General features: G+C 39.2%; 1 protein-coding gene across 1 annotated transcript in view; it reads right to left on the bottom strand.

Moving 5' to 3' along the window:
- ALDH1L2 (aldehyde dehydrogenase 1 family member L2) overlaps positions 1-18,792 on the bottom strand; it is a 28,047-nt gene extending 9,255 nt beyond the window's left edge. The window contains exons 1-11 of the mRNA XM_062491274.1: positions 18,644-18,792; positions 12,720-12,861; positions 10,763-10,997; positions 6,969-7,134; positions 6,026-6,127; positions 4,921-5,010; positions 4,005-4,139; positions 3,491-3,616; positions 2,003-2,094; positions 1,029-1,176; positions 623-742 (exon numbers count right to left, since the gene is read on the bottom strand). Of these exons, the coding sequence (XP_062347258.1) occupies positions 623-742; positions 1,029-1,176; positions 2,003-2,094; positions 3,491-3,616; positions 4,005-4,139; positions 4,921-5,010; positions 6,026-6,127; positions 6,969-7,134; positions 10,763-10,997; positions 12,720-12,861; positions 18,644-18,694 (1,407 nt within the window). The 5' untranslated portion in view covers positions 18,695-18,792. The remainder of the gene's footprint in view (positions 1-622; positions 743-1,028; positions 1,177-2,002; positions 2,095-3,490; positions 3,617-4,004; positions 4,140-4,920; positions 5,011-6,025; positions 6,128-6,968; positions 7,135-10,762; positions 10,998-12,719; positions 12,862-18,643) is intronic.
- Positions 18,793-27,185: the final 8,393 nt, after the last annotated feature.

Here is a 27,185-nt window from a genome sequence, read left to right on the forward strand (position 1 = left end):
GTCATTGATTTCAGTAGACTTTATTTACTCCAGAATTAAATGGCAACTGCATGGACATCAAAATCACTTCTCTTATTTATAATTCACAGTTATGTGTTGCTCAACTAATATTGGGTAGTTCAGAGCTGAAGTACAACACTATGAATTTTCCTATTGAAAAGTTATTTCTCTTACTGGGAATTTAAAGGGACATTTTAATGTCAAATGTACCCTAAGGTATCAGATTTATAAAAAAAAGTTTAAAAAAATGAACTTGATTGCTGACAGGAAATATACTAAATATCCTAAAAGAAATACTTCTATAGCAAATAAACTCCAGCAATTTATGTTTGCAAAGCTAAGCAAGAATGAAATCAAGGTAAAATATTCAGCTGGGTATGAAAAGTGTAGTAATAATTGAAGTGGAAGTAGGTTATTTTTGCTTTGTAGCCTGACTCAAATAAAAAAAAAAAAACGGTAGAATACACAAAATGTGAAGTAAATTGAAACTGAAACATTTCTTGAGGTTGTACAATTTAGTATATTGTTTTTAAATTAGCAATATTTGGGTAATGTTTTAGATTTTTTAGAAGGCAAAAACAATGAAATAAACTGGTATCAATCATATTTAGAAATTACTTACTGATCCATCTGCTGGATTTACGGTGTCAAACGTTTTTCCATCATCAGCATCTATAAATTGCCCATTTATGAAACATTGGTATGGCATATTCACAGTCATGTTGTTCATATTTTTGGAAACCTGGGTGAAATAAACAACAAATTATTTTAAATTTATAATAACTAATATTTTAATGCATCTTAACAAGCATTTGATATCTGCAGCCAATATCTAGACACATTTTTGCCTTTATATGTGGCTGTTAGAAGTGAAATGTAATGGCAACCAAATAAAGATATATAGAAGTTTGTATAACCAAATATTTGTTTGCTCTCCTAGTGCATCAAGCAATCTAATAAAAGTATTGTCTGCCCTCCCCTGGAGCCCAAGAAAGGCTAAGTAGTAAGTGCAAAGTAAAAGGCCTTACATAATTAATGACTAACTCTTCTTCTTTGTCTTCTCCTCTGAGTTTTCTGACAGCCATTTGAATGAAGTCTGCAAACTTAGTGGCCATATACACATCTTCATTCTGTAGCTGAAGTCCACTATGCTTCTGTTTGATCTCTTCTAGCATTCTAAAGATTTTGAAGAAGGAGTAAGTTTAATTAAACATGAAAGAATTCTCCAGATAATGGAATCATTAGAAGGTCAAAAGGGATCAAAACTGGGCCTCAGTTTGCATGCATGTGAATATGTGTGTGTGTTTCTCTGACCAGAGCACACAAGTTATGCATTTTCCTAAAACCTGTTGGTTTAATTGTGGATGCTACGAAAAAAAAAAAATGTCACTTCTGGAAACTCTTAGGTAAACTTTTGAAAATCCATTACAAGAAGATATTCATATGGAAAATAGTATTTGGGACCAATATTCCAACCAATATATAGAGGACTTTGAGATTGGTAAGTAATGAGCACAATAATCAGTCTGGTTTAAATTGCAGTTTTTATATTATGGTCTGTGTTGCAAAAAGAAGGCAAACAAGGTGGCCCAATCCATGACAAACTCAGTGCATCTTTAAGCATGGGCTCAATTCTCTCTGTGAAAAGCTTCTCTTTCCCTCTGGGGAGTTCTTTGCTCAGGTTCCCAGTCAGTCCCCTGGTCTGCAGATACCTGTGGATGTACTCAGACAGGTTTGAGCTTCACCATGCTCAAAATTGACTGGGCATGGTGTTCCTGAAGTTAAGGGGAATTTTCCTCCAGTAGAAAGAGCAGGATTGCATTAATATCTCATAACTTTGGGAGAAGAACTGTACATGATTTAACTATACAAGTAAGAAAAAGGTAAGAGTATTGGAAAACATAGAGGGATTATTTTTTTTAACACCACTGAATTAAAGTCACCATGACAACTTTTTTCATTAACTTTGGCTTTACAATTTTGTTATTTTGAATATTCTTACCTGACAACATGCATAGAGGATGCTCCAGATTTGAAGAAGTCTGTGGAATCCTCAATCACAGAAACATTGCTTAAAATTCCCTTCCAAATTGCCTAATAATCCATAACAATAACAGAGGCAGTAATGAATAATCCTCTAATAGCAAAATGTATTTATCAAACTGTATTTTCTATGGTATCTGCACCCACAACTTATATTATTTCAAAGGTTTCTAAAACACAAAGTTATTTTAAGAGGGTCTAAAACAGTCTAGAGACATGATGTCAGACAAAAAAATCTTTCAGTATAAATAGATGATCAAAATACAGTATTTTGTCAATGGCAATTTTACCCAATCAGGCAAGAAACCTGAATGGTGCAATGCTATATATTTTCAGGCCCATTTTTAAAAGATTTTTTTATCTTCCAAACAATAAGTTCCCATTGCATTACAGAATGTCATCAGTATAGGCAAGGACAGCCTGGGGCACCTTATGAATGGATTGATGGCATTTCAGGCACCTGGCCAAAACTGAGAAGCAGTTTAAGCTGCATGCATGAGATGGAGAAACAAACAGTCAAACAACTGGTAATGTAATATTTCAATTAATTATAACTGAGTTTCAGGGTTAGCAGGCAGTGTAACTACCTGATGAGTTTGTACTTATCTTCATAATTTTCTCAGTCATTCAATAGCTCCAGGCAGCATTTGGGTTGCTGGCAAGCAGGTTCAAGGCAATCTTGAAGCAGTAGCTTAAAATATTAGTGCATGAAGCTGCCTGACCTGTGCCAAAAGTTAATAACCCTGCAGCAGATTTAGCACAAGGGAAGACATTTATGATTCATTTGCTCTGGCACAAAACTTTAATGACAAATGTGGTTTTCAGCTAAGCCCCTGACACGACAGGGGGATGGATTTTGGGAGAGGGCTGGAAAATTCCTCTCTGGCTATGAGAGTTTTCTGCTCCAGTTTTTCCCATCCCTCTGGGAGCCTGCCCCTTGTGTGTGATTGTGGCAGAAGAGACGGTGCCCACAGGTACAGAGAGAGAACTGCTGCCTTTTGCTTTCAGAAGGCTGTTCTGAGACTCCCTGGAGAATGTCCTACAGCCCATTCTGAGCACATCCTGGTGATGAACACCACAGTGAAGAAAGGATTCCAAGAACTGTCTGAGTCTGACAGTGTTGGAAACCTCACTTCTTGTGAGGTGAAGCTCTGGTTTTCCTCACTCCCACCTTCATCATTCGTGGACATTTACCATTACTGATCCTGCACTCATTGTTTTTGTATCTCTTCTATGTGAAACTTTGTAAAGTGAGAGAAATACACCAGTGAATTCCCAATTCCACCTGAATTAATATCAGTAACTAAAGCTTCACCCCCATATACTTGGAGTACATTTTATAAAAAAATTATTTGCATGACTAAATAAAATATATGCCTCTGCCAAAAAATAAGTATGCAATGCTTTTGTCTGAATAATATCCCACTAAAGCAGTTTAGTGAGTTACTCGGATATCTTCTGCCATCTTTTTCTCCTCTTCTGTAAGTTCCAGGGCAGTTGTTTCATCAGCAGAGAAGTATTTAGATGCAGGGATCATTTTTCCATCCTCAAACTGCAGATTTCTCACTAGTACCTAAAAAATGAGAGGATATGATTTTAAATTGTCTGGGAGGTAGTACATCCTTGGGTGGAGAGTATTTAGGCATTAATAGCGATTGAAATAATGAAACAAATGGCTTGCAGGAAAGCTGATATGATGCAGGCAATTTAGCACAGACCACTGGTACCTGTCTTTCAGATTCTCTCCTATACTCCATATAGGAAATTATTATGGATTGAGTGAAAAGCAAAACATCAAATTAACGTCTTCACTATAGGATGGTAGAGGATTGATAAACTCCAAGTGAATTAGCTGTCACTCATTAGCACCTGGATTTATCTAACTTGACAATTCCACACTGCTTGCCCTTCTTGCTAAAACTATTCCATCCATGCTTATGTTTGCCAGAGTGAGCACTTACCATCTTCCCATCATTTCCAAAAACAACTAGACCATTCTTTGTCACTAGTCCCGGTCTTGAAGCACCTTTTATTGTCAGCTCTTGTCCAGTAGGCACTGAAGCATCAAATAATGATGACCCATAAAAAGTAACCACCTAAAAAGAAATGTATTAAAAGCACAGAGTTTCTAAATGTGCTGCAATATTTTAACAATTTTACGATACTGTTTTGAAGGTTTAATATAATAGAAATAAAATATAATTACCTACACATGAAACACATGTTACAACATTTCTAAATCTTTACAACTCAGAACATGTAAAACTTTGCAAATTGCCCAAACCTTCAAAGCAGCTGAGCTGTAACAATGTGCATGCTGCAACCAGTGCAGGAAAGGGAGCAGCTTTTGTCAGTGCATGCCCAGAGTGAGAGGCCACTCACTCTATTAAATTTCATAGATTTATCTCTGCAAAATATCTAGGCCGAAATGTCCTTAAAATGAAACCCTTTATTATTTCAGCAGCTCACTGAAATATTTCGTTTTGCTGTCAATACTGTGATGTTGGCCACTGTACATGGGCTGTATTATACTGTAATGCATACCTGCTTCCTAAAATGACTGATATAGTTTGGTTCTAATCTTGGTACCTTTGTACCTTGGTACCATGTGTCTTTTTTTTCCCAGATATTGTACTTATCTTTCTTCAAATTAAATGAATCTGCAATTAAAAAACTCTTAACTACTGTGTTCTGTGTGTTTCTTTAGGTGCCTGTTCTAGATACACACAAAACACAAAGTCAGCAAATTAGAGCTACTGCAACGTAACACCCATTTGTATTCACCTGTATGCAGAAATCTTTAATTTTATAATAATAATAAAAAAAGTAAAAAAAGAGGGTATAGAGAAGAATATTCTTCTGGTTTTCAGAGCATACCTGTCCATTTATTGTTGTCCATGCTCCAGGCACTTTATCATGCCCTCGAATCCAATTGTGCAAAGCTGCAGCAGGTTGGTCCCAGGAGATCTAGGAAATCAAGACATGCCAGGATGCACCACCACACCTTCTCAACCACAAACAAGATCATCCAATGCAGTAGGGATGCTTAGGTAAAATAATTTTCCTATGGGAATTCAATAAATTTTTTATCTGTTGTTTATATGGCCCATGTTATTTTTTGGCACTAGAAGGAAACTTCCTTTTCCTAAAATCAAATGTATTTCTGGTAGAGAATTTTGTATGGCCTGTAGGCAAACAAAGGGAGTGATCTCGACTCAATGTTGTATTCACAAGTGTCAGGACTGAGAGACAGGACTTCAGTAGTGGAAGGGGTGCAAAAAGTAAACCAAGTAAAAAGCCAAAGCCTGAGCAAAAAAAAGTCCAAGTGGTTTATTGAAGGCAAAATGTCTGAGCATAGAAGTGCAGGGCATTGAAATCTGAAGTCACTGAACTCAGAGTGAAAGTGGTTTACTGAAGTCTGTCATTGATCTCACAGCTGAGCCTTATATATTGTTACAGCACTAAGCAGTCACATCTCTAAGTAAAATTTTTCCCACTAGTACAGAATAAACCTATTGTTTGCATTACTTGGCAGCCTTACAGCACCACATAATTTCAAAGACATTTCTAGCTGAATATGCTATACTTCTTCATACCTAGAACTCCTGTTCCAGGCCATAGTATCTTGTTTTGTTGTGCTTTCTGTTCCACCTCCCATTGTTTTCCCACAACAAGTATGGTGGCTTATTAAGAATCCACTGAAATTGCAGCTGCCTCTTAGCTGCCTGTACATGATCCCAAATAGGACACCAAGTTTCTAAATACATGTAACTGCTAAAAGGAAAATGTAACTTAACCTAGGGCTCCATTACATGCATCCAAAGAGATACCCAGGAAAAATATGTGAGGAAACAACTCAGTTAAAATTCATGTTAACTTCATACTGCTGCTATTTTAATCTGAGTTAATAACCTTTCTAGTGCTATGCAAAAAAACCCAAAAAAAACAAAACACAAAAAACAACAGTGATACTTCACACTACCTCTGCATTTTCCTTTTTCTGGATCCCTTCATATGTTGCCCCTTCTTTAGGCTGAGGTATACAAGGGGCCTTACCATCAGCAATTAGATTTACAGCTTCCACCTATGTGAAAAAGATTTAATGTTAGCTTGGTTCACCTTTTTTTCCCTCAATCATACATAGGAATGACAGCAAAAGACTTTCTGCCACAAAATGAATTAGTTTGGGTTTTTTTAAGCCTAGTATTTCCAAATTCTAAAGGACCAGTGCTGCCAAGATTAAATATTTGTGTTTCCTAGAGCTTCTTTGACAAAAGAAATTTGTCACCCTTCAGAATTTCATGGGAGTACCTAGTCACCAAACTTAGAGCAGCTGTCTGAATTCTCCAGAACAAAAATGTGGCTCAGTATGATTGCATTCAACTTCTTCCTTTTACTCTTTGCAAAAAAGTTATTTTCCTGCATTTAAATAGAGGGAGAAAAAAAAAATCCTCTAAGGAGAAATGCTGAGTATTTTTTGGTTCATTTTTTTTATTCACTTCAAAAAAATACAAAAAATGATAAGCACAGAGAAACCAAAGCCAATCCACCAGAACTCTGAGCTTCAAACACTATACTGCCTTTTTTTTCTTAAAAATCCCACACCTACTTTTTTTGTTGCTGAGCCTTTAAAAGATTTTTGCCTTGCAAAACCATTTAAGAAACCTATGGAAAGAACCACATTCCAAAGAAATTCATCTTCTTGCCATCTGTGGAAAAAGAATATGCTCTGCTTGCTGTCAGCAGCAAATATTCTGAGATCACATCCTCATCTGTCGTGCAGACGCACAGCTCCAGTGAAGTCTGGGATTTGGCTGAGTATCCCAACCTCTGTCTTTCCAAATGCATACATCTTGTCTATATTTCCTTTACTTTCAAGCTCTTTTCCTCTTCAAAAAGCTGGTGTTTAGTGCAGCTATACATACCATAGCCTTTATTCCTTCTGGGAAGAGAAACCGGTTATACAGGTCATCCACGGTATCATTTTGGCCAACATCACATTCTCGCTGCAGAAGTACTGGTCCAGTGTCCAAACCATCATCAGCCCAAAAAATAGTAAATCCTGCTTTTTTATCTCCTTGAATTAAAGTCCTGGGCATTTAAAAAAAAATAAATAAAAAAACATAGTAAATGAAAGTAGTTAGGAATATCAAATCACATTACACATTCATTTTCATAAGGAAGATAGGAAAGAAAATTCTAACAATCTTTGCTATACTCTTCACTGCTCACTTCACAGTCAGGAACCCACAGTTTTGACACTCTGGGTGTGCACACATGTTGATGTGTGGTTTCTACAAAGTGACATAGGAAATGCTGCAACTGAACCAAGGCTGTCTCACACAGTTCATTGTAATAATTATTCGTATAGCATTATTAATGGTGAGACACTCAGACCAAAAGGTGTGCAGCAGTTATGACAGCATTTGAAAGATGTAAGCATCTAACAGAATATTATCTTATCATTCATGATAGTTTAATGTAATTAGCTAAGCCTCATGGCTAATTTGTAGGTCAACAAGGAAAGTACATTTGTCACAGAGCTGAAAAGGAGTTAAACTCAGAGTGGAAAATTATGAATATGCAACTGTTTAAGGAAAAATTATTAAGGGAATTAAGGCTATCCAGCCAGATTCTCAGCTGCTGTGCATGAACATAGCAATGCTTACATTAGACCTCAGCTACAAAGGGAACTTCAGCCACCTAAAATTTTGCAGCTTTCCTTTGGCATGTGTCTCAGAACGATGGAAAATCAGACTGAAGTGTGTTTAAGGGAGCAGCCAGAAACTATGAGAAAAATATTTCCCACATAGTTTTAGCCATTTGTCTGCATGCAAACACCAATGCTATTTTAAGTAATACACATCTCATGTAAGTATCCCCTCAGCAGTACATGTTGTAGCAGGATCGCCTGAGATCTGGCTTATACACAGGAAAATTCATTATTAATTATAAGCACTGAAAGCTACATTATGAAAATGAGTGAAGTACACTGAAGTACATACAGGCTGAAGGAGGGACAAACTCCAAAGACAGCTGGGGAAGTTGACAGGTATAACAGAAGTGAAATCTTACAGAAGTTTGGCTAGCCTGTGGCAGACCTTTCACATATTGAAGGAGACTTTCTTCTGTTTTATATTATGCAAAAATTCCAAAAGAGTGAGAAACGGATGTCCTCAGCATGGAGAAGAAGGTTGTATGAGCAAATGCCTCTGATGCTGAATAGGTGACAAGGTAAGAACTACTGTGTGCCCCCTCCTCTGTCCACCAGCTCCCTCCACAAAGGGCTGCTGATAACGGAGTGGCAGCAGCTGAAAGGCTGTAAAGGAAGTGAGTGAGGAACCCTCTGCACACCACAGCCCTTGTTTGTACCTGGCTATGTGTAGCCATGTTAAACACAATTCCCAAAGGTTTTCTTGTTTATACTCTGGGGATAAAGGGTCTCATCAGCACCTGGGCTGTAGCCACAATATGTGAAAGTAGTGATTAGAGCAAGGGATGAGAGGGTGAAACACAAGAACTGTCAGCCAAGGCCAAATCCTAGTTTAGTTTAAAGGCCTTTAAATGGCCTTTATTTGAGAAGGACAGGAGCAGACAGATTCCTTTTGCAGAAGGAATATGCAAAATAGAGGAAGATGCAGTGATACAACACTGCAATACATTCCCATTTCTGCAAACCTTTGACTCAAGGACTTCCTGAAGGAGAGTTTATATCTACTCCTTCCTGTGAAATACTTCTTGATGAACTTCTCCTCCATAAAAGCATCCTTTTAGAGCTCTCTAGATATGAGGTCACATAATTTAATAAGAGACTGTATGGAGTAAAAGTACTTCCTTTATTTGGAAAAATCCTACTACCTGACGTCTTTGCCTCCTGCTCCCTGACTTTTGATTAGAATGATCAATCTTTCCCTATTCACCTTTTCATGTCTTTCATGGCTAGTATGTGTCCTTCCCAATGACCTCTTCTCCAGTCTGAAGACTACATCATTTATCTCCAGTCATGTGAAAGCTATCCTACACCCTTGACCATTTTTTCTTAGCCTTTTTGAAGTTAGCTAGCTCATGTTCCAACTGAGATGCAGGCAGTATTTATGACCACAGAATCACAGAATATTCTGAGTTGGAAGAGACCCACAAAGACCATCAAGTCCAACTCTTGAATGAATGGATCCTTCCATGGTGTCTTTTCTGAGTAACAACAATTAATTTTAATACTGTTTATATAATATATACTTATATATATATATATACACATACTCCTATAATCAGGGTTTTTTTTTTCCCTTGTGTGCATTGTGTTGCTTTTCACTGTTGAATTTGACCTCTCATTTTCTTACTCTCACATTTTCACATTTACTCATCTGCACAGAAAGTGCATTCTTTATTACAGATTGAAAACAGAGTGATTGATCTAAAGTTTCCTGGCTTTCTGTTTCTCTTTTTAAAAACTGGTATTGCTTTTGCTATTTCCCAGTCAGCTGCATCAACATAATCTTAAGAAGCAGAAACATTGCAGATCATCTCAAATCTGCAACTTCAAACTTGCTGGAGTCCTGTGGTCCTGACAAAGAAATTCTTATTCTTCCATCAGTTCACTAAAATGTCTTCTACTCACAGTTCAGCTGTAGAGAATTGTTTTGACTTACTCTGCAACTGAAGGATAGCAACATCTTCTCCAGGCTCCTCCACCCTGGATACCAATACTGATTTTCTACTGTGGTCTTCTCTTTGATAAATACCTTTGTTAAATCACACACCTCTATCACTTAAATACCTCCCACCTTTAACATATTTGGAGGAACTGTTATCATTATTACATTTTGTGCCTTAAAAAGTTGTTTCTTTATTTCTTTTCTGGACTGTCTCAGTCTCATTTTCCACTGAGTTTACGCCATTTTACTGTACACACTTGGACAAAACTGACACTTGTGGAAATCTTTACCTCTCTTAGAGTTTCCTTAACACCTCTGTTTAAGTATTTCAGCTTAGAACATTTTCCAGGAAGGATTAAAATTAACAAAACAAAACTAAGTATGCTTTTGCTTTGATTCTACAACAGTGTGGATCCAGTAATCACCATGCTGCCTGTAAGATTATTTTAAAATTGTTTCTTCATATTTAGATAATTTCTTATTGAATTTAGACACTAAATAATAATATAATTATTATTTTATCTTATTATTATTATTATTATTATTATTACTATTATGTCATTTCTGTTTTCACAGGAGTGCCAGATTTGAGTCTATTGTGACCTTTATTTCAGTGTAGCTCTTTCAGTGTGGTGATTTGAACCTACCTTTTGCATTTTTGTGAGATATGGTTTTATTCTTGTGGGGTCTCCTTTCTCCCTTCCACTCTGTGAAATCTTAGGGTCTGTATCAAACCCTCCTGTGACACTTATCTAGTGTTTGTGGGGATGAGCCACAAGAGCACTGTCCTGCTTATGGAAAGCCCAGACTGTAGATTTGTGCATGTGAGCAAAGTATACGAATGTACAGATCCACTGGTCTTCCCAGAGTAACAGCTGAACTCGCACTGGAAATAATAATGAATCCTAGGTATGAAGTGCAGTTCATGCACCAAATAGTCAGCTGCTCCAGAGAAGTTCCTTCAGAACAGTTGCAAATCAATAGAATGCAGCATTTACAAGAGCCATGGGTGCAGACCAACATCTGAACATGACAAACATGAAGTTTTGATGCACAGAACTCACCAGTTGATAGCAGAAGCTCCTCTGTGGCGTGGTAGGATGGATGGATGGTAAATAATAGAGCCATGTTTTGGGCAGTTAATAACATCCATGGGGATAAACTGTGTACAGAATGGAAGGACATTTAACTCTGCTCCAACTGATTTGTAGGCTGCAACTACTTCCTGGATAGGTTTGCCTTTAGCTCTCCATTTGGGGAACTTAAAAACAGGAGTGCCATCCTTCTCCGCTGCCAGTGCTGCAGGGCAAGAACAGGATTATTTTTTTCATTTTGTGTTAAAAATCCAAGCTGAAATCAGAGACGTATTGCATGACACCTCAGGCAGATCATCAAGAATGTGATTGCAGAGTGCCCTTCTGTATGCTGTTTAAAAACTTTTCGTGCTTGAAAATATTTTATTCATTCTGTCTTTGATTCTCATTCCTATAGTTTATGTCAATCCCAACTTACAGTTCACTCTTATGACTTGGCTAGTAAGCACCAATGAAAGCAGAAAATACATATATTCTTACTTTACTTTCTTTTTTTGTCTGTGAAATTGGATCTTGAGCTTGACATGAAGCATCTTTAGCCTGTTGATTTAAGTCATAAGTAAACACTTATTTAAATGTCATTCCATGCAAGTTAGTGTGTACTGAAGTTACTTTTAGAAACAAAGACTGTAGCTGTCTGAAGGCACAGAAAACTTAAAAAGACTTGAGACTTAAGATTTTGAGTCATGTGGAAGTAAAAGGAAGTGAAGTTATCTACTAATTTAATTTCCTTTTCTTTTCCCCCAATCAGGAGAGATTGGACTAAACTAATCCTGCAGTTTTAGTTAAAATAAATATATGACTGAAAGATTGGAAGATTTACTTAGTTACATTTGTTAGTCTAACAACTGTACAAGAATAATTTATATAATGTAAACAAGTTATGCTACATTGTATATATTTTTTTATAAAACATAATCTGACCAGACATGGATAATCAATTTTGTTTTCTAAGCTAACAGCTGCCTTCTCTAATTCTTCAAAAGTGTGATTAAATATTTTAATGAGGGAGAGTTAAGAATGACATGCTAGTCTGTGAACACCACAGCACTGGTAAGCAAAATTTGTCAGGACCATAGAGAAGAAAAAAAAAAAACCAACCAAAACCAAGAGAGAATTGAAACAGTTCATGGAATGTAGTTTTGATTTCATCTTATCCATAAAAGTACATTCCATTTTGGCACTTCTATTTGCTGATCATATTAACTCACTGTCTTTGTGTCACTGAAACAAAAACCCAAGAAAAGTGAAAATTCAGATGGTTCCAAATTAGCTTCTTTGCCCTGCTGGGTTCTGAACACAGTAAGTGCAATTCTGAATAAGCAAAACTTCTTTCTTTAGTAAGCCTAGAAAATCCTTGTGCACCTCGACAATGGAAAAAGGGAGAGCAAAGCCTCCTCCAACCTTTTGGATGTGTTTTCTGTAGACCAGGTGGAAGAGAAATAGGCTCTGCAGGTACACTGCCACATACAAGCTTGTCAAAAAGGCAGAAAGGCAGAGATAAACAGTCTTATCTCCATGCCTTGAGTGTCCCAGCCAGCACAGTGAAGTAGGTGACAAACATTTGCACTTGAATACAGGCTCAGCAGCTATTTGCTGTAAGATACAGATCTAGCTCAGAATTATGATGTCTAGGGTGCACATTCAAATAAGATAGCCAGATTAATTTTGGTTTTCCAATATCTTAATAGACATCCCTGCATGTTTAGAAACTACTTTAAAAGTTGCCTTTTTAAAGTAGTGACAAACAGATGAGATTAAACTGGTTCTGGGACTGGTGTTTGTTAAAGCATAGTTCTTGTATTGGATTTAGTGAAACAAAGGCAATATATGCAAGTCATTCCCATACAGATATAACCTGCTCATGAAAAGGCAAATTTGTTATGTACACCTGTAATTTTAACATTTGGATTCAGGTTACACTTACCCAAAGGATCAACTTGTCCATTCTTGTCAGGCACGGTGAATACACCCACAACTTTATGTCCCTCTTTTCTCAGGCTGTTATAAACTTCTTGTCCAAAAATACTTTGACCTATAAGGGCCAGCTTTAGCTTACGTTGATAAGCCTGGTAAAAAGAATGAAAATAAAACATGTTCTGGGATGCAAAGAAAGAAAATACATTGTTGCTCACATTTCTGTCTTGCTCTTTCTTTGTCAATTTTCAGTTTGATTTAAAATGGAGTAGTCTTTTCTAACCTAATGAACTTTGAAGGAATAATAATCAATTTTGTGAGATTAATGACAGGCACCATACAATCCAGAGAGTGTATATTTCACATGTTTATATGGTTTATATGGTTTTTTATATGTTTTTTTTAGAATTTTTATTGACAGACTCTCTCCTTCTTATGAGAGGCTCCATGATCTTATCCATAGTCAGAAATGGAAATACATCTTTTGAAACATACACAAAACACTTTTTCTAGGCATAATTTATGTGGCTGGAACATGCCCTCTAAATGCCTGCAATTAAACAGAGGTATATTTTTTGTAGTTAACATGTATAGGCTAAAGAAGACAAACTTGCATTGCTCTTGCTAAGTTAAAGGTGATGATCATCCATTTGATCCTCCTACAAGCAAATAAAGATGCTAAAGGTGAGGCTCCCTTGCTGGACTTCTACTGCTTACTCCATTTGGATCACAGTACACAGGACATGTGATTTAAGCTTCTTCAGTCTGAGCAGGTGCAAGTAACCACCTCCACTTTTAAAAAAAATATGATAGAATAATAACACTGATATCAGAAATTACTATGTTTTTCAAGTGATTGCTTCCTGAGAAAACCACTTTTTTCCTTCAGAGTCCTTTCAGACAGTTGTGCTCCTCTCCCACCCTACCTCCAATCCCTCACCTCTAACACCTCCTTTATCCCAGAAAAAGAACTCCTGTAGTAGCAAGAACTGCATTAGGATACTGAAGTAAACAGGCACCAACATAAAAAAACCCGTGGCTTATTCTTAACTGGACTATTCACTGGTCTAGTTTACAGCACTGCCATGAGTCCCAACATAGGGCCAGTGGGGGAGCAGGAATGAGCATGGCAGAAAGGTAGAACTGTCTCTATATGCTCTGTCTTTGCATTTTTAGTCAGCCTTTGGAAAATGAAAACTGGAAACCTTTGAAAAACAAGTGGACTATCAGAGCTGGTTAAAAAGGGAAGATTCACACAGAATGAACAGAAAACTTGCCTTCCTCAAAGCTGAATCTGGCACAAACTATTCCTAGACTCAAACCATATAGATCCCTCCTCTTAGGGGGCCTGAATGAAAGGTAGGAAATAAAACCACACACTTCCCGCCTTTGTTCTCAACTTCATATTTCACAACTGGACTTCCATTTTTTCCTTAGAGGAATCAAGGCATTGTATGAATGTCTTAGGCACTGATATTTGTTTTGTTTGTAAGTTGGCACTTGTATGTTTATCTCCTCCCTCCTCTTCCCTTTCTTAGAGTGCTGGGACATGAGGATACTTTGACTGAGTAGGTTATTGATTTGGGGATAACAAATGGTCTGCATTGCCCATCAGATCATATGACAAAGAGATATGTCCTGAAAAACGAGTTACTCAAAACCACAATCCACTGCATTAATTTCACAGCTGACATATTATGGGTGTGTTTTCCTGGTTTCAGGTTACATTTTTGTTATGCAGCTGGCTTTAGAAAAAGGAATTACGAATTGGTAGGTTCCATTATAAGAATATTGAAGTGTGCTTTTTATTTCTTTTTCTAAAAAACAATAGGAAATAATTATTTGTATCGGAGACAGTATTTTTCCTGAGAATGAAACTGCATAGTAAAACTGTCCTGTATTGCAGCATTACTCAGCACTAATGCCACTGCAGTAGAAACAAGCAGCAAGATGGAAAGGTGGACATAACTCAGGCCCTTGAAAATCAGACTGTTATAATTGGCTGGTAAAAAATGTCTGTGAGACTGGTGATGATAATGTTACTAACCAACACTGCACTGCTGGCAGCTATACCTCAAATAGTCCACAATTTTGTTCTTAACAAAGACAGGACCTTGTTCTGAATTACAACTTATCCTGGCAATCCTTATTCAGCCGGGCCAAACAGATAAGGCAGTGCTCATTATCAATGCTTTATGAAAGATGTCTTTACCTTTACAGTAGAAATTCTGCTGCACTACAAAAAGCAATTATTGGAATTTTCCAATTATTTTAACTATAGCAGGCAAACTGGAGAAAGATTAACCTGCTGGATCACAGAACATGTTTAACATGGTATGAAAACCTCTGATTTCCGTACTGAGTTAACTAGTGCCCAGCTAGTATATTGAATAAAGGTTGAAAATAGTCCAGATGAGAATTGCTTATTCTACTTCTGTCCTTTCATTAACATCTCTCAGTAAGAACACAAGACTGGAAGGGATCTTCTTAGCTAATGAATCTTTTCCTCTGCCATCACAATCATGTCATATGACTGCTTTTATAAATCTATCCGACCTCCTTTTCAAAGCACCTTTAAAGTATTCACTGTTGTACTCTGCTGCTTTTCTGATATTTGGACAATCTTCTTGTAATTTTAAGTCCAAATTTATCACCACTAAAAGAGTTACTTTTTCACAAAGAGAATAACATATGCACACTCTATTCCTAAACTTTCAGTTTGTGTTGCCCTGTGAATAAATCTGATTCTCATATTACATTAAATGGCATAGCAGTTCCAGTTCCAAATCAGCAGTCACTGTAAATCAGCATACTTTCAGAAAAACTACATGTTTGATTTCTGCTAGGCATGGAACTGAATCAACAGGTGGTGAGACCAAACAGAGAACACAGTCCCCAGCTGAAGAACAAATAATAAAAACCTCACCAAACCCAAACTGAAACTGCCAAGACTGAGAAGATTGCAGAGTGGGAAAGTCTGTAGTGCACAAAGACTTTAGTCTGGCAGTAAATCAGCTTTGCTGTCTCACACCTACAGAAAGTAACTCAAATGGGGACTGGTGGACTGGTTTCAATCTCAAGATTGATCTGGTAACTGTGACCAGTGATTCTGGAGTTCACTCTTCACTGAATGTTACAAAAGTATGGCATGACATCTGATTAGACTGGTCGTGCATTAAATTCACTGTCATCAGTAGAAGGCATGAGACAAACCCACAAGTCAGCCAAAACCAGGATTTCTACTGAGTAAAAAAAAAGGAAAGAAATCTGTGTGGAAGGGTTTGTATGTCCAGACCACAAGTTCAGTCCTTCATTTTTTATTTTATTTGAAAATTGCAGTGGAACAAGTGCATGAGATGTTATAGCCATTCATATTTTCTTTTGGAAACTCTCCTTAATCAATTTTACCTAAAATGAGTCAGATCAGTGGAAGTGGGAAATTTCTGCAGAAGAATTTAATGTGGGCATAACACCCAATTAAAATGGGAAAAGTTCTATAAGATGACACAGAGAAGAAAAATATTTTGGTGTTTTTTGTCCTACAGAAATGGGACATTTTGGCCGGTGTGCCATCACTAGCATTCATCACAACTTTTAAAACGAAATTCTGTTAAAGAGCACCAAAACAATCTTCATTTTGAATAATGTGCTAGATGGATACTCCATCATTATCACTAAGATACACAGAGATTGAACTTATTATTGTTTTTGACAGTGATGTTAAGAGATTATATTAGACTTCTTTTGCAGTTGCCTGGCTGACTATGAAAGCGTAGCATGCATAAACAATTCATGTGAAGGTTAATGGTCATGTAGCATCAGAGTGAATTTTTGCTTCATTTTTGTAAGATTACCCAATTCCTAGTTTTAGCAAACAGTGCAGTTCAGGTGGTTTAGGAAGATATGGCCTTTTTTACGGCTAATCATAGAATAATATAGTTATTATGACAGCGCTGCCAAAATACAAGATTTTAGAAAATTAATTTTCACTCAATTATAATTGTTGATTTCACTGTCTGAACTTTTAATTTCTTCTTTAACCTTCTATTTTGTTTATAACATAACATAACACAACACAACACAACACAGATTAACAGTGATTATGTTTCTTTGACTCAAATACTCATTATTTGAATGAAGAAAATAAGATAAAGGATGATAAAATAAAATGAAGCATAAAATCCAAGAAGTGTTGGTACAAGCAGTCTTATCTTGAATGCTCAATGTGTCTAAAAGTTCACCTGTGTTTCACCACCTCAATACAAAAGCATGGATTTAAGCTTAACTTCTATATTTTGAAATTCTGTCCATATGATCTCTTGATACCATATTGGAATTTATTTTAAAATAGCTCATTAAAAGTTAAACAGTATTTAAATGTTTGATTCCATTCTGGTTCTCTTTTTCCTCTGAAGCACTTAAACAGAAATAAAACTAACAAAAAGAATTAAGTACTGCATAGATGGCAGCCAGACAAATGCTGGTAACTATCTTGTCAAGTTCTATTTCCTAGAAATGAAGGTAAGTCCAGCATCTACATTTTCTTCTCTAAGAAGAGTCTAAAGTTACAAAATCTCTCCACAGGAGAATATTTATTTTTTGGATAAAAATAATTTTCTGTTACTACCTCTTTTGTATGGGCACCTAAACTTCAATTGGTTATCAGCTTCTAATTAAATTTCCTGAAAATTCAGATTTTGCAACTCTGGGTACAAACCTTACTATCAAAAAGATTACAATATTTTACTCCACTTGCGTAAGAATTTAGTAAAGCTAAAAATAGTTGAATGTTACATGGTTTTAAAATTATCATAAAAAGATGCTTTTTTTGAAAAGCAGTCCTGCAACTTTATTTCTATTGAGATCCCCCTACATGTGCTAAATTCCAGTGCCTGCAAATAGAAACCTATAGTAAAGCCCCGCCTCCATCTACATACAAATCCAGGGCAATGTGCTCCCATCGTTCATTCATTCCCACTTTTTGGCACTGCTGGTTGCATTTCCAAAAGGCTTGTGTTAAATCTCCTTATCCTAACATGTCCTTATTGTATCATGCAGACACCTTCGGAGGATTGCTGTCCTCACACAAAACTGAGCAGCCAAACACGAAACAATGAACAATCTCTAGGGAAGGGGAAAAAAAAAAGAAAAAAAAAAAAGACCCCAAGGCTCATTCAACTTGCCAGACCTGCACATCTGGACAATTTGGACCGGAGAAGGCTTTCAGGGGGCGGTTACTTGCAGGAGTTCTGCAATCTATATGTGTAAAGAGACATAAAGAGGATGACTTGGAACAAATGGTCAGAGCTGTGAAAGACTAAACCGGGGGTGCAGAGGAATTTAGGCCATCAACTTCAACCCTGAGCAGCCCCCACCACCTCCGAGCTATGAACTGGCGATGAGACGGTCACAAACGAAACAAGGCCAGAGCGGGGGGCTTCTCTCTGGCGCTGGGAACGAGCACGGTCCCTTCGAACTGAGAAGACAGCCAGCCTTCAGCTTCTCGCAGGGCAAACGCGGCATGAGGGAGGCAGAGAGCGGCTGCATCACATTGTTCACGACACGCGATTACGGGGCACTATCACAGCATCACCGTGCAGCCTCCAGGCACATCCCTGCAAGATGCAGCGCCCAGATGATGGCTGCGATCCCGCTCGCCAACAGCCGGGCACGATGCAGCCTCTGCACCCACACCGAGCCCTTTCCCGACCCCGCCGCGCCTGCCCGCTCTTTGCCAAATCCTCGGCGCGGGCGATACCCATCACATGGTGGAAAATACCCGCTCCAGCCGTCCCTCTCCTTGCTCGGCCCCTGGTTGCCCCCGACCCGTTCGCTCCCGGGTTCGGCTCGGCTCGGCTCGGCACGGCACGGCACGGCACGGCACGGCACGGCACGGCACGGCACGGCACGGCGGGACCCAGGTCCGCTACTCACCGCAGCCGTGGTGCAGATGGTCCGCAGCAGCCGTGGGGCTGCCCGCAGCATCTTGCGGCCGTCCTGCCAGCACCGAGCGGGCTCCGCGGCCGCGGCGAGCGCCTCGTCTGATGCAACCCGCGCCGATGCCGCTGGCGCCGGGCCAGCGCCGGGATCCGCGGCGGCGCAACCCCGCCCGGGGCCGCCCGGGGGAGCGGGGCCGCCCCGCACCTGCCGCCCCCTCGGCGCCGGGGAACGGCGAGGCTGGAGCAGCCGCGCGGCCTCGGACGGGAGCGGAGGGCGGGGGCGGGGAGCCGGGCGGGCGCCGCTGCCCCCCGATCCCGGCGTGGAGGCTGAGCCCTCCCGCTGCTGCCTCCCGCGGCTCCCGGCCCGCGGGCGCTGGGGTCACGGAATCACACAGTCCAACGTTAGGTTTGGAAAGGACCTCTGGAGATCGTCCAGTCCAGCCCCCCTGCCCAGGCAGCGTCACCTAGAACAGATCACACAGGAACTTGTCCAGGTGGGTTTTGAACGTCTCCATGTGAGAGGAACTGGGCGCCACACGGTTCAGTATGTATCAAGCAAATGCCTCTTTATTGCTCTCTTCTAACCCTAATACACAATTTCTCTACCTCAACACTCGATCACGCAATTTATGATTGGTAAAAGCCTTCTTGCGCAAGGCAAACACGTCGGCTTTTCCATTTTTCATTGGCTTCAGAGTTTCTTGCCATACACCTATCACATTCAGCTCTTTTTGTCTCACCCCTTGTTTTCTTGATAAGCAGCAGCTACCGTTCTTATATCTCTTCCAAGGTACCTTCAGGGGCCTAGCCCGGGCTCATAAAAGCATTCTTACCTCTTTCCTGGCTCATTCACTACAACCCCAGTTTCCTCAAAAACATTCCCAGGTCCATGGAGAGACGCTTTCTGGGCAGTGCTCTGCTGCCCTCAACACACAAAAGTTCTTCCTCATGTTGAGGTGAAACTTCTTGTGGGTTTAATTTATGGCCATTGCTCCTCATTGCTGGGCACCACTGAAGAAAGTCTGTCACCACTCCGTAAACACCCATCTTTGAGGTATGTATAAGCATTAATGAGATCCCCTCTCAGCCTTCTCTAATCTGGAACAGACCCAGCTCCCACAGCTCTTTCAAGAAAAATGCTCCAGACCCCTCATCATCTCTGCGGCTCTCCACTGCACCTTCTCCAGTAGCTCTTTGTCTTTCATGCAGTCAGGGCCACCCAGGCCACCCAGGTGGCATTTTGCAGTCTGAGATGTGTGCAGTGTCCCCAGCAGTGCTCTGGCCATTTACAGCTTGGGGGGACAGAACCCCTCACCTTTACCTTTGTCCTCTCTACTGAGGCCATTGGTGAAACATTCCCTTGACTGTGCTGTGGCAGTCAAAGATCATGCAGATTATCAACATTAATTGTTAGTTTATTGCATGCCAGTAATGGGGTTAAAAAACGTTAAGGCCTTACTGGAAATCCATATCACCACCTTTGCCAAGTGTTATTAAAGCAGCTCACTCTGCTTAACCATTTCTTAAAAATCTACCTCTTGAGTTTTATCAGTAAAAGTGTTTCAATTTCAATATAATTTGGAAGCTAAAACAAAATCTTGTCAGAGGTGTGAAGAAGACCTTGACAATACAAATTCAAGTGCTAAAAAGACCAGAAAGCAAGTGAAAATTACCCCCAAAAGGACAGGAATAGCAAAAGCAAGAGTAGACAACATGGCAGTAATATAAGCATCATTGCAAATTAGGTCAGGTTTAAACCCCAGCAAAACAAAGAACGTGGGTGTGTAATAAACTGAAATACATGATGTTCCTGTCGGGAAAACGAGGAATACAAAAATGGAAACAAAATCTTACAGCCAAGTCATGAACTATGTCAGAGATGTCAGAGGCAATGATTAGGCCAAAGTTATGACCTGCAGTTACCTTGCTACAGTTGAAAATAAAGCAGACTCGCCAACATCCATCTCTCAATGAGAGGTGATATCAAACCTCTCTGATAATAAGATATTGTATCTCTTTTTTATGCTTTCCTGCCAAAGAACTGCAATAGTGATCACCAAGGTTTAACTCCCAGGCCCCCAACCTGTTCCTCAGGGTATTTCAAGTGCTGAGGAGAACCTTAAGGACAAGGACTGCTGCAGTACTGCTGCTCCATCCCTCCTCAGGGGGCACAGGAAGGAGAGGTGCTGCAAGAGGTAAATTCTGCCAGTCCCCAGGAAGTCAGGTTGGCACAACACAGTCCTCCCACTGGGTAAAGTTACACAAGGGCTTGCATTATGACTGCCATACCATTATTCATTCCCTGATTTAGTCCTGTTTAGCAAAAGTATATCCTGTCCTTTATTCAGGGCTCTTGGTGGTACTTTAAGTGTAGACGGCACTGAGTGTAATCAACAGAAATTAAAACAAAAACTTAGTCATTAAAGTAAACCACTGCACTTGTTTTTCAAAGGAAGTTCCACAAAGAAAAATCACTAGTCAGCTCCTATAATTTCTTTTCTATGTGGTGAAAAATCTACAGGAGTACTTGTCCACTTCAGTGAAAATTCTTCTTATGATGGTTGTCATGTGGAGTGTGGTGATTTATTATATTATGGAATAATCAACCAAGGGAGTTAGTGACTTTCTTTGCTCTGGAGTATTAAAAACTAAACAAGTAAAATTCATCAAAAAGTTCTGTTAACGAAGTGGGACAATGTTTATGCACAGTGGGAATATATGTTTCTCCTTTATAAATGGTTCCTTCTCTAGTACCTGTGGTACTGTGGATTGAAATATAATGGTGTACAGTAATTCCAGATTTCATTAAGAAAGCTAAAAGATTTTGCTTTGTGGCTTATTCTTAAAACATTGTTATTGGCATGCATATGCAGCCTCATATCTTCCAAATATCTCATAGAAAATCTAGAAAATTTCATTGCTAAGTTTCTTTAAAAAAATCCATCTTTAAATTGTACAATTAAACAATTAAAACTCACAATTTTGTTGGACTAAAATGCATCATTTAACTACTACAGGAACTGTTGGTCTGAAATGCCTGTTTTAATATCTTGTTTTCCTTTTTTTAATTGGCAGTTTCTTTCAGAGAGATTAGCTGCCCAGTTTGATAGTTCATGTTGTAGCAATACAAGGATTATGCAGGTTCATACACAGGTCAGTTTGTAGCTGAGCAAACCCACGATCTGCTCAAACAAGAAGTATTGACAGTCCTCACTAAAGGATTGATAACACTACTTCTGGCAGGAGAAGAAATGAATGTGTGTGTAGTACTCCCATGACTTGATGGAAGCTCCATGAATTCCATACAGTAGGATAAAATCAACTTCTACTGTATCAACTACTTAACAGCTGGCATTAAAATGGTCCTACAATGCCAGGTTTGGAACTGGATTAAAGCACTGCTTAAGTTCATGGAACTTCAAATCTTGGTTCATGATCCAAAATCCTCTCCAACTAGAACACTACACATGGCATTTAACCACTGCCACACAAGCTTTTGGCAAAATGCCTGGTTTTCCTGGGTAAACAGTTTGTAATAACCTGTGGCTCTATTCCCTGTACACACACAACATAGACAATACAACAGTGCAAGTGTAAAGCACCAAGGTTTACTTAGTTGGCACACCTTCATCTCCGAACACAATTCCTAAGCTAGTGAGAAAATAAAACACCTCTGTTTACTTCACAGACTACTAAAATGTAAGGTGACAGAAGGGAAAAATCACAAGAGGAGGTGTCAGCTGTTAGCATCTAAGAGCTATATAAAGAAGAGCTGGGAAGGAAGATATGGGCTTTATTTTAGATTTCATAGCAATAAGAGGGGCAGGGACATGAATGGCCATGAAGGTGTGCTAAAACACGGACAAAGATGGTATCTTCATACTGTCAGCTTCACACTTGCAATCAGAGTGATGAATCCACACAAATGGGTTTTAACAACCATTTAACAAATTAGCTATGTAGTATTTCAAGTTCAAATACTTACAATCAAGGTTTTTGGTATCCAGAAAATTATTAGGCTGATCTCTTTGAGATAGGTCTTGTATGACCTAGTAAACTCCAACATCAGTGTTAAATATCGTAACAGTTACAGTGCGTTCCTCTGGGCTTTACATTGTTGGAAAAAGTGACACAAAGTATTACCCATTAGTTTTTGTACCCCAGTCTCAGAAGTATCTTGAAAATTATTAATTTCTTCTTCATCTGGGGAAAAAAGTCCTAGCACCAGTGCTTACTTTGCTTGGAGCACATTTTATACATTAAGTTTCCTTTTTTGATTTTTTTTTCCCTTCCAGTTCTGATCCTTTTTCATAAAGCCAAAGTTTAGCTTTGGGGAAAAAAAAACCCCTGCAATTACCCATAGTAAACTTTTCAGCATGGGCTTTTTCCTTTGTGTTGCCAAATTTTCAAGAGATGTATGTCAGCAAATGGCAAAAACTGATGGGGGGATACATTTACAAAAGCTATTCAGGAGTTAAACATGCTTGTACGATGGCAAAATGTCTTTGCATATGCAGAAATGAACAGAACAAATATAAGACCTAATGCAGCTGAATATTTTAAATCCTTATTGATTTCTGTGTAGCAGAAGCTACTCAGTGTCTTTGAAGACATCATCAAGACTTGGCAAGATCATTAGGAAAGAGTGCTCTACACATACTGAAGTGCTTGGGAAACTGCTTGGAATCTTCCAGGGGTTGCTTTCTTTTGAAAATCATGCCCTGGGACTCAGTAATCAACCAAATTAGCTCTGCATAGGCTTTTTGTTGTTGGAAATCAGCCTTGGTGGGGCTTTTCAGGATGATTAAAGATTTGGTCACAGTTCAGACTCAAATTCCTCAGGAGTACTTTAGAGTTCACCCAGTTTTAAAGACCGAGTAATTAAAAAAAAAAATAAAGTAAGGCTTTGTATGGTTGTTCACTAAGTATGTTAATTGCATGACAAGTTTCAACTAAAATTTTATGCAATAAAAACATTCCATGTTTTTCCACTTGCTGAAGCAAGATTTTATGGGAAAGCTACTTGTCTGCTATCACTGTAACATTTATATTTAAAACTTGTATTTTTTTTCCCCGGGAGGGTCTTAACTAGACATTCACCATTTAAAACCTTACACTTGACATTCCATTTTTCCAGACTAACCAAAAGGAGGCTTATATTTGATGAGGAAAGGAGATTATTTTAACAATATAACAAGTGGCAAGAACCATCATGTGCAGATGCCTTACTCACATGGATAAATGGAAGTCTCTCAAATTCCATACCATAGAGTAGAAACTACATCTGCAAAAGTTGTCGCTATCTTAGTGGAGCTGCAAAGAGCAGACCTCAGATGGTAAATCCTTTCTGGGAATTCTGCCACAAAAACTTTGAGCAAGATCTTTATTTTTGTTTAAAATGTTCAGAGCTAAGCATCAAACATTCCACAGACAAGGAACATAGAGAATAGTTTGGTTTCTGCAGATACAGCAAGTCAAAAAGTCTTTCTCTTGTAAGTAATTACAATTCTAGGAATTACTAATTGTCAATCTTGGTGGAGCTTTGCCTGTATACCTGAGAAGCAATATCTGCTCTGGGTGTTTTTCTAACTTTTTATTTTTCCTTTTTTCTGTTTTTGTTTTTGAAAAAAATGGCTTCTGTTTGGATGGTTCAAATACAACATGGATGGTTTCAAATATTAGAAAAATACTGTTTTAAATACCAAGCAACTATTGTTCATTGTAGTATGATATTTCCAATTGGATTACTTTGAATTAAAAAGGATTTTTAATACCTCATGGAATCAGACCCCTGTTGATTTATGAATCCACAGATACCTAACCACTTCATAAATAAGACAGTAAGAGTACCATATTCATTCTCCTATATCTTGGACTTTATTCTCTCATCTAGCCTCTCTGGTACTCAAGTGTAACAAGTCATTTCAGCTGGAACATATCTGAGTTCACATTTTACTCAGTTCCTGTGAAAGTCCATTATGAAATTTCCTTTCGTGATCATCTTGGCCTGACCAAAAGAAATTATTGTTTTATCAATTATGCCTGTGTTCAGTAATGATCATCTTAAATATCACTGTCTATTAAACAAAGTCTAAAGACTTTTCTTACCGCTCTATTTCCTGAAGATTCTAACAGATATTTGAGCAATCTTAGCAATCCCTATGAGTTTGTACCACATAAAAGCTTCCTGGTAAATATGGAAGCTCTGTCACCTAACTTTCAGAAATTATATTTATAAAATGTCAGTAATTTCACATCAGTGAACAGAATAAATCCATTCACTGATAAGAAAGCCCAACAAATTTATCAATCAAATCCAAGCCAGTCTCACTGCCAGTGAGCTTCAAGATAAAATCCAAATCCGATTTTCAGAGAAAAGAGACATTCTGGCAGAATCTACAAATGACCTAAACAATTGCAGCGTGAGCAACAAAACACTGCCACCTAGGGAGCCAAAGGAAAAGCCAATTATCAATCATTTAAATAAATGATAAATTTAACCGGTGTAGTTAATTGAAATTTGTTTCTGTTGTTTTTTGGTTTTTTTTTTCATTTATGGAGCCTCCTGCTCCATTAAAAATGCTACATTTCAATGTATTTTCTTTTGAAATAATTTTATTTTTCCATATTTAAAATAAGGGCTACATCACTTATGCTGTGGGGATCACTTTGGTGTGGCCGCTGCACAGACCACTCCGTTGGATTACCTTGCATCCAGTTTTGACGATCTCACAACCTTGCAATAAGCAACCCTGCAATATTTACTTCATAAATTCAGTTTAGATGTGGGAAGGGAGGGGTCTACCCAGTGCCAGTTTTGCAGGTTTCTCCTTTGTACTATCCTGCAGAATTGAAGGACATCTTTTTCTGAGACAGAGAGCAAAAGGCCTGATAGCTACTTCTTAAGCAGTCTGAAAGCCTCTGTTCATGTGCAGTCTTACACAGCTGAAAGAAACAGTGTTCGTTTCAAAGAAAGTTTTAAAGAAAACTCCTCTATTTTTTTGTTTCATTTTTCAAAATTGGAAGACATACATTGGCTTTGAATAAATGTATATCAGCTACACTGAGTTCAATTAAAGCTGCACAGACAGAATGAAATCCTTGTAATTTAGCATCAATCGTTTTCATTTTGTGTGATATTCATCATCTCCTTAGAGATCTCCTTGTGTTCACAGCCAGCTGCCAATGTCCTGCACAATTAAACTTCTAGTTCCAGTAAAATCCAATGCGAACATCTTCAGTTTGCAAAAGAGCCAATGAGTGGAGATGTATTGACATATTTACATCACGATTATTTGACAACATATTCTAAATCAGACTTCTCTCCAGTAAAAAAAAAACCCACTACAACAAACAAACAACTTATTCCAAACATTGTTTATTTCACTTCTCACAAAGCTAAATTTGATCACTTCTTTCCCAGGGTGGCCTCTTAGAATGCACTTTAAATAAGAAAAACTCATCAATAAACATGATCTTTCAACCAAGCAGATCTTTCATCCCTAGAAACTTTAAAATCAATACATTCTAAAGGATGGCTTCCTTTTAATCATAGAGCAACCAGAAAGCAGGTGCTATTTTCAGAATTGTTGCATTACCGAGTTAGCTTTTATGGATGGTCCTGCACTTAGTGATACATCTCTCATCCGAGTTGCTACTTTTGCTGCTCTTTCCCCACTGGCATTGCTGATGCTCCTGGTGATACTGCTTTTGAAAGCCATTTCCTTTTCTGCTGATGCTACAGATTCTGCTGAGCTAATGAAATTGCTGTGGTCTCTGTTAATGGCCCTGAATGGCTACTTCTCTCCCTATTCAAAGTACTTCTATTTTTATTCTGATTTTACACCCCCTGGAAAAAAAGAAAGGAGGAAAAAAAAAAAAAAAAAAGAGCGGCACGTAGGTAAGTACCTCCTAGCCCTGGTGACCACAAATGACAGAGGGATGATCAGCGGGATTTTTGCAGCTGTCCCTGAGCTCCAGAGCATCCCAGAGCAGGGCCAGCTCCTCGCAGCGCTTCCTCCCTCCAGCACCCGAAAGGGGAAGCGCTGGGGCGGCTGTCACGCTGTAGCCGGCAGAGGTGCGGACCCGCTGTCACAGGGACTGGCCTGGGGTGCCGAGCCCCAGGGGAAAAGCAGGAAAGCTCCCCAAGCCCCAGTGCCTCCGAGGCCGGCCCTGCCTCAACCAGCACGACCGGCTCAAGCTGCCGGGGATCGGAGGAAGGAGCGGGGGGAGCGAATTCCCGGCCCCTCCGCGGGCCCCGGGGCAGCGCCTCCCTCCCCGGGGCCCTCTCTCAGCCGCGGCAGCACCGACCCCCGGGCGCGGCGGGCGGAGGGAAGGATGGATGGATGGATGGAAGGAAGGAAGGAAGGGAAGGAAGCAAGCAGGGAGGGGCGGCGAAGCGGCGCCCGCGCTGTCCCGCCTCCTCCCGCGGAGCCCAGGCTGCCCCTCCGCCTCCATTTCCCGGCGTGCGGCGCGGGAGCGGGGCAGGAAGTCCCGTGCGCCTGAGTCAGGGGCGGCCGCTGCCGGGGTCGGCGGCG

The sequence above is a fragment of the Cinclus cinclus genome, chromosome 4 (assembly GCF_963662255.1).
Source record: "Cinclus cinclus chromosome 4, bCinCin1.1, whole genome shotgun sequence".
In the NCBI taxonomy this organism is placed as follows: domain Eukaryota; kingdom Metazoa; phylum Chordata; class Aves; order Passeriformes; family Cinclidae; genus Cinclus; species Cinclus cinclus.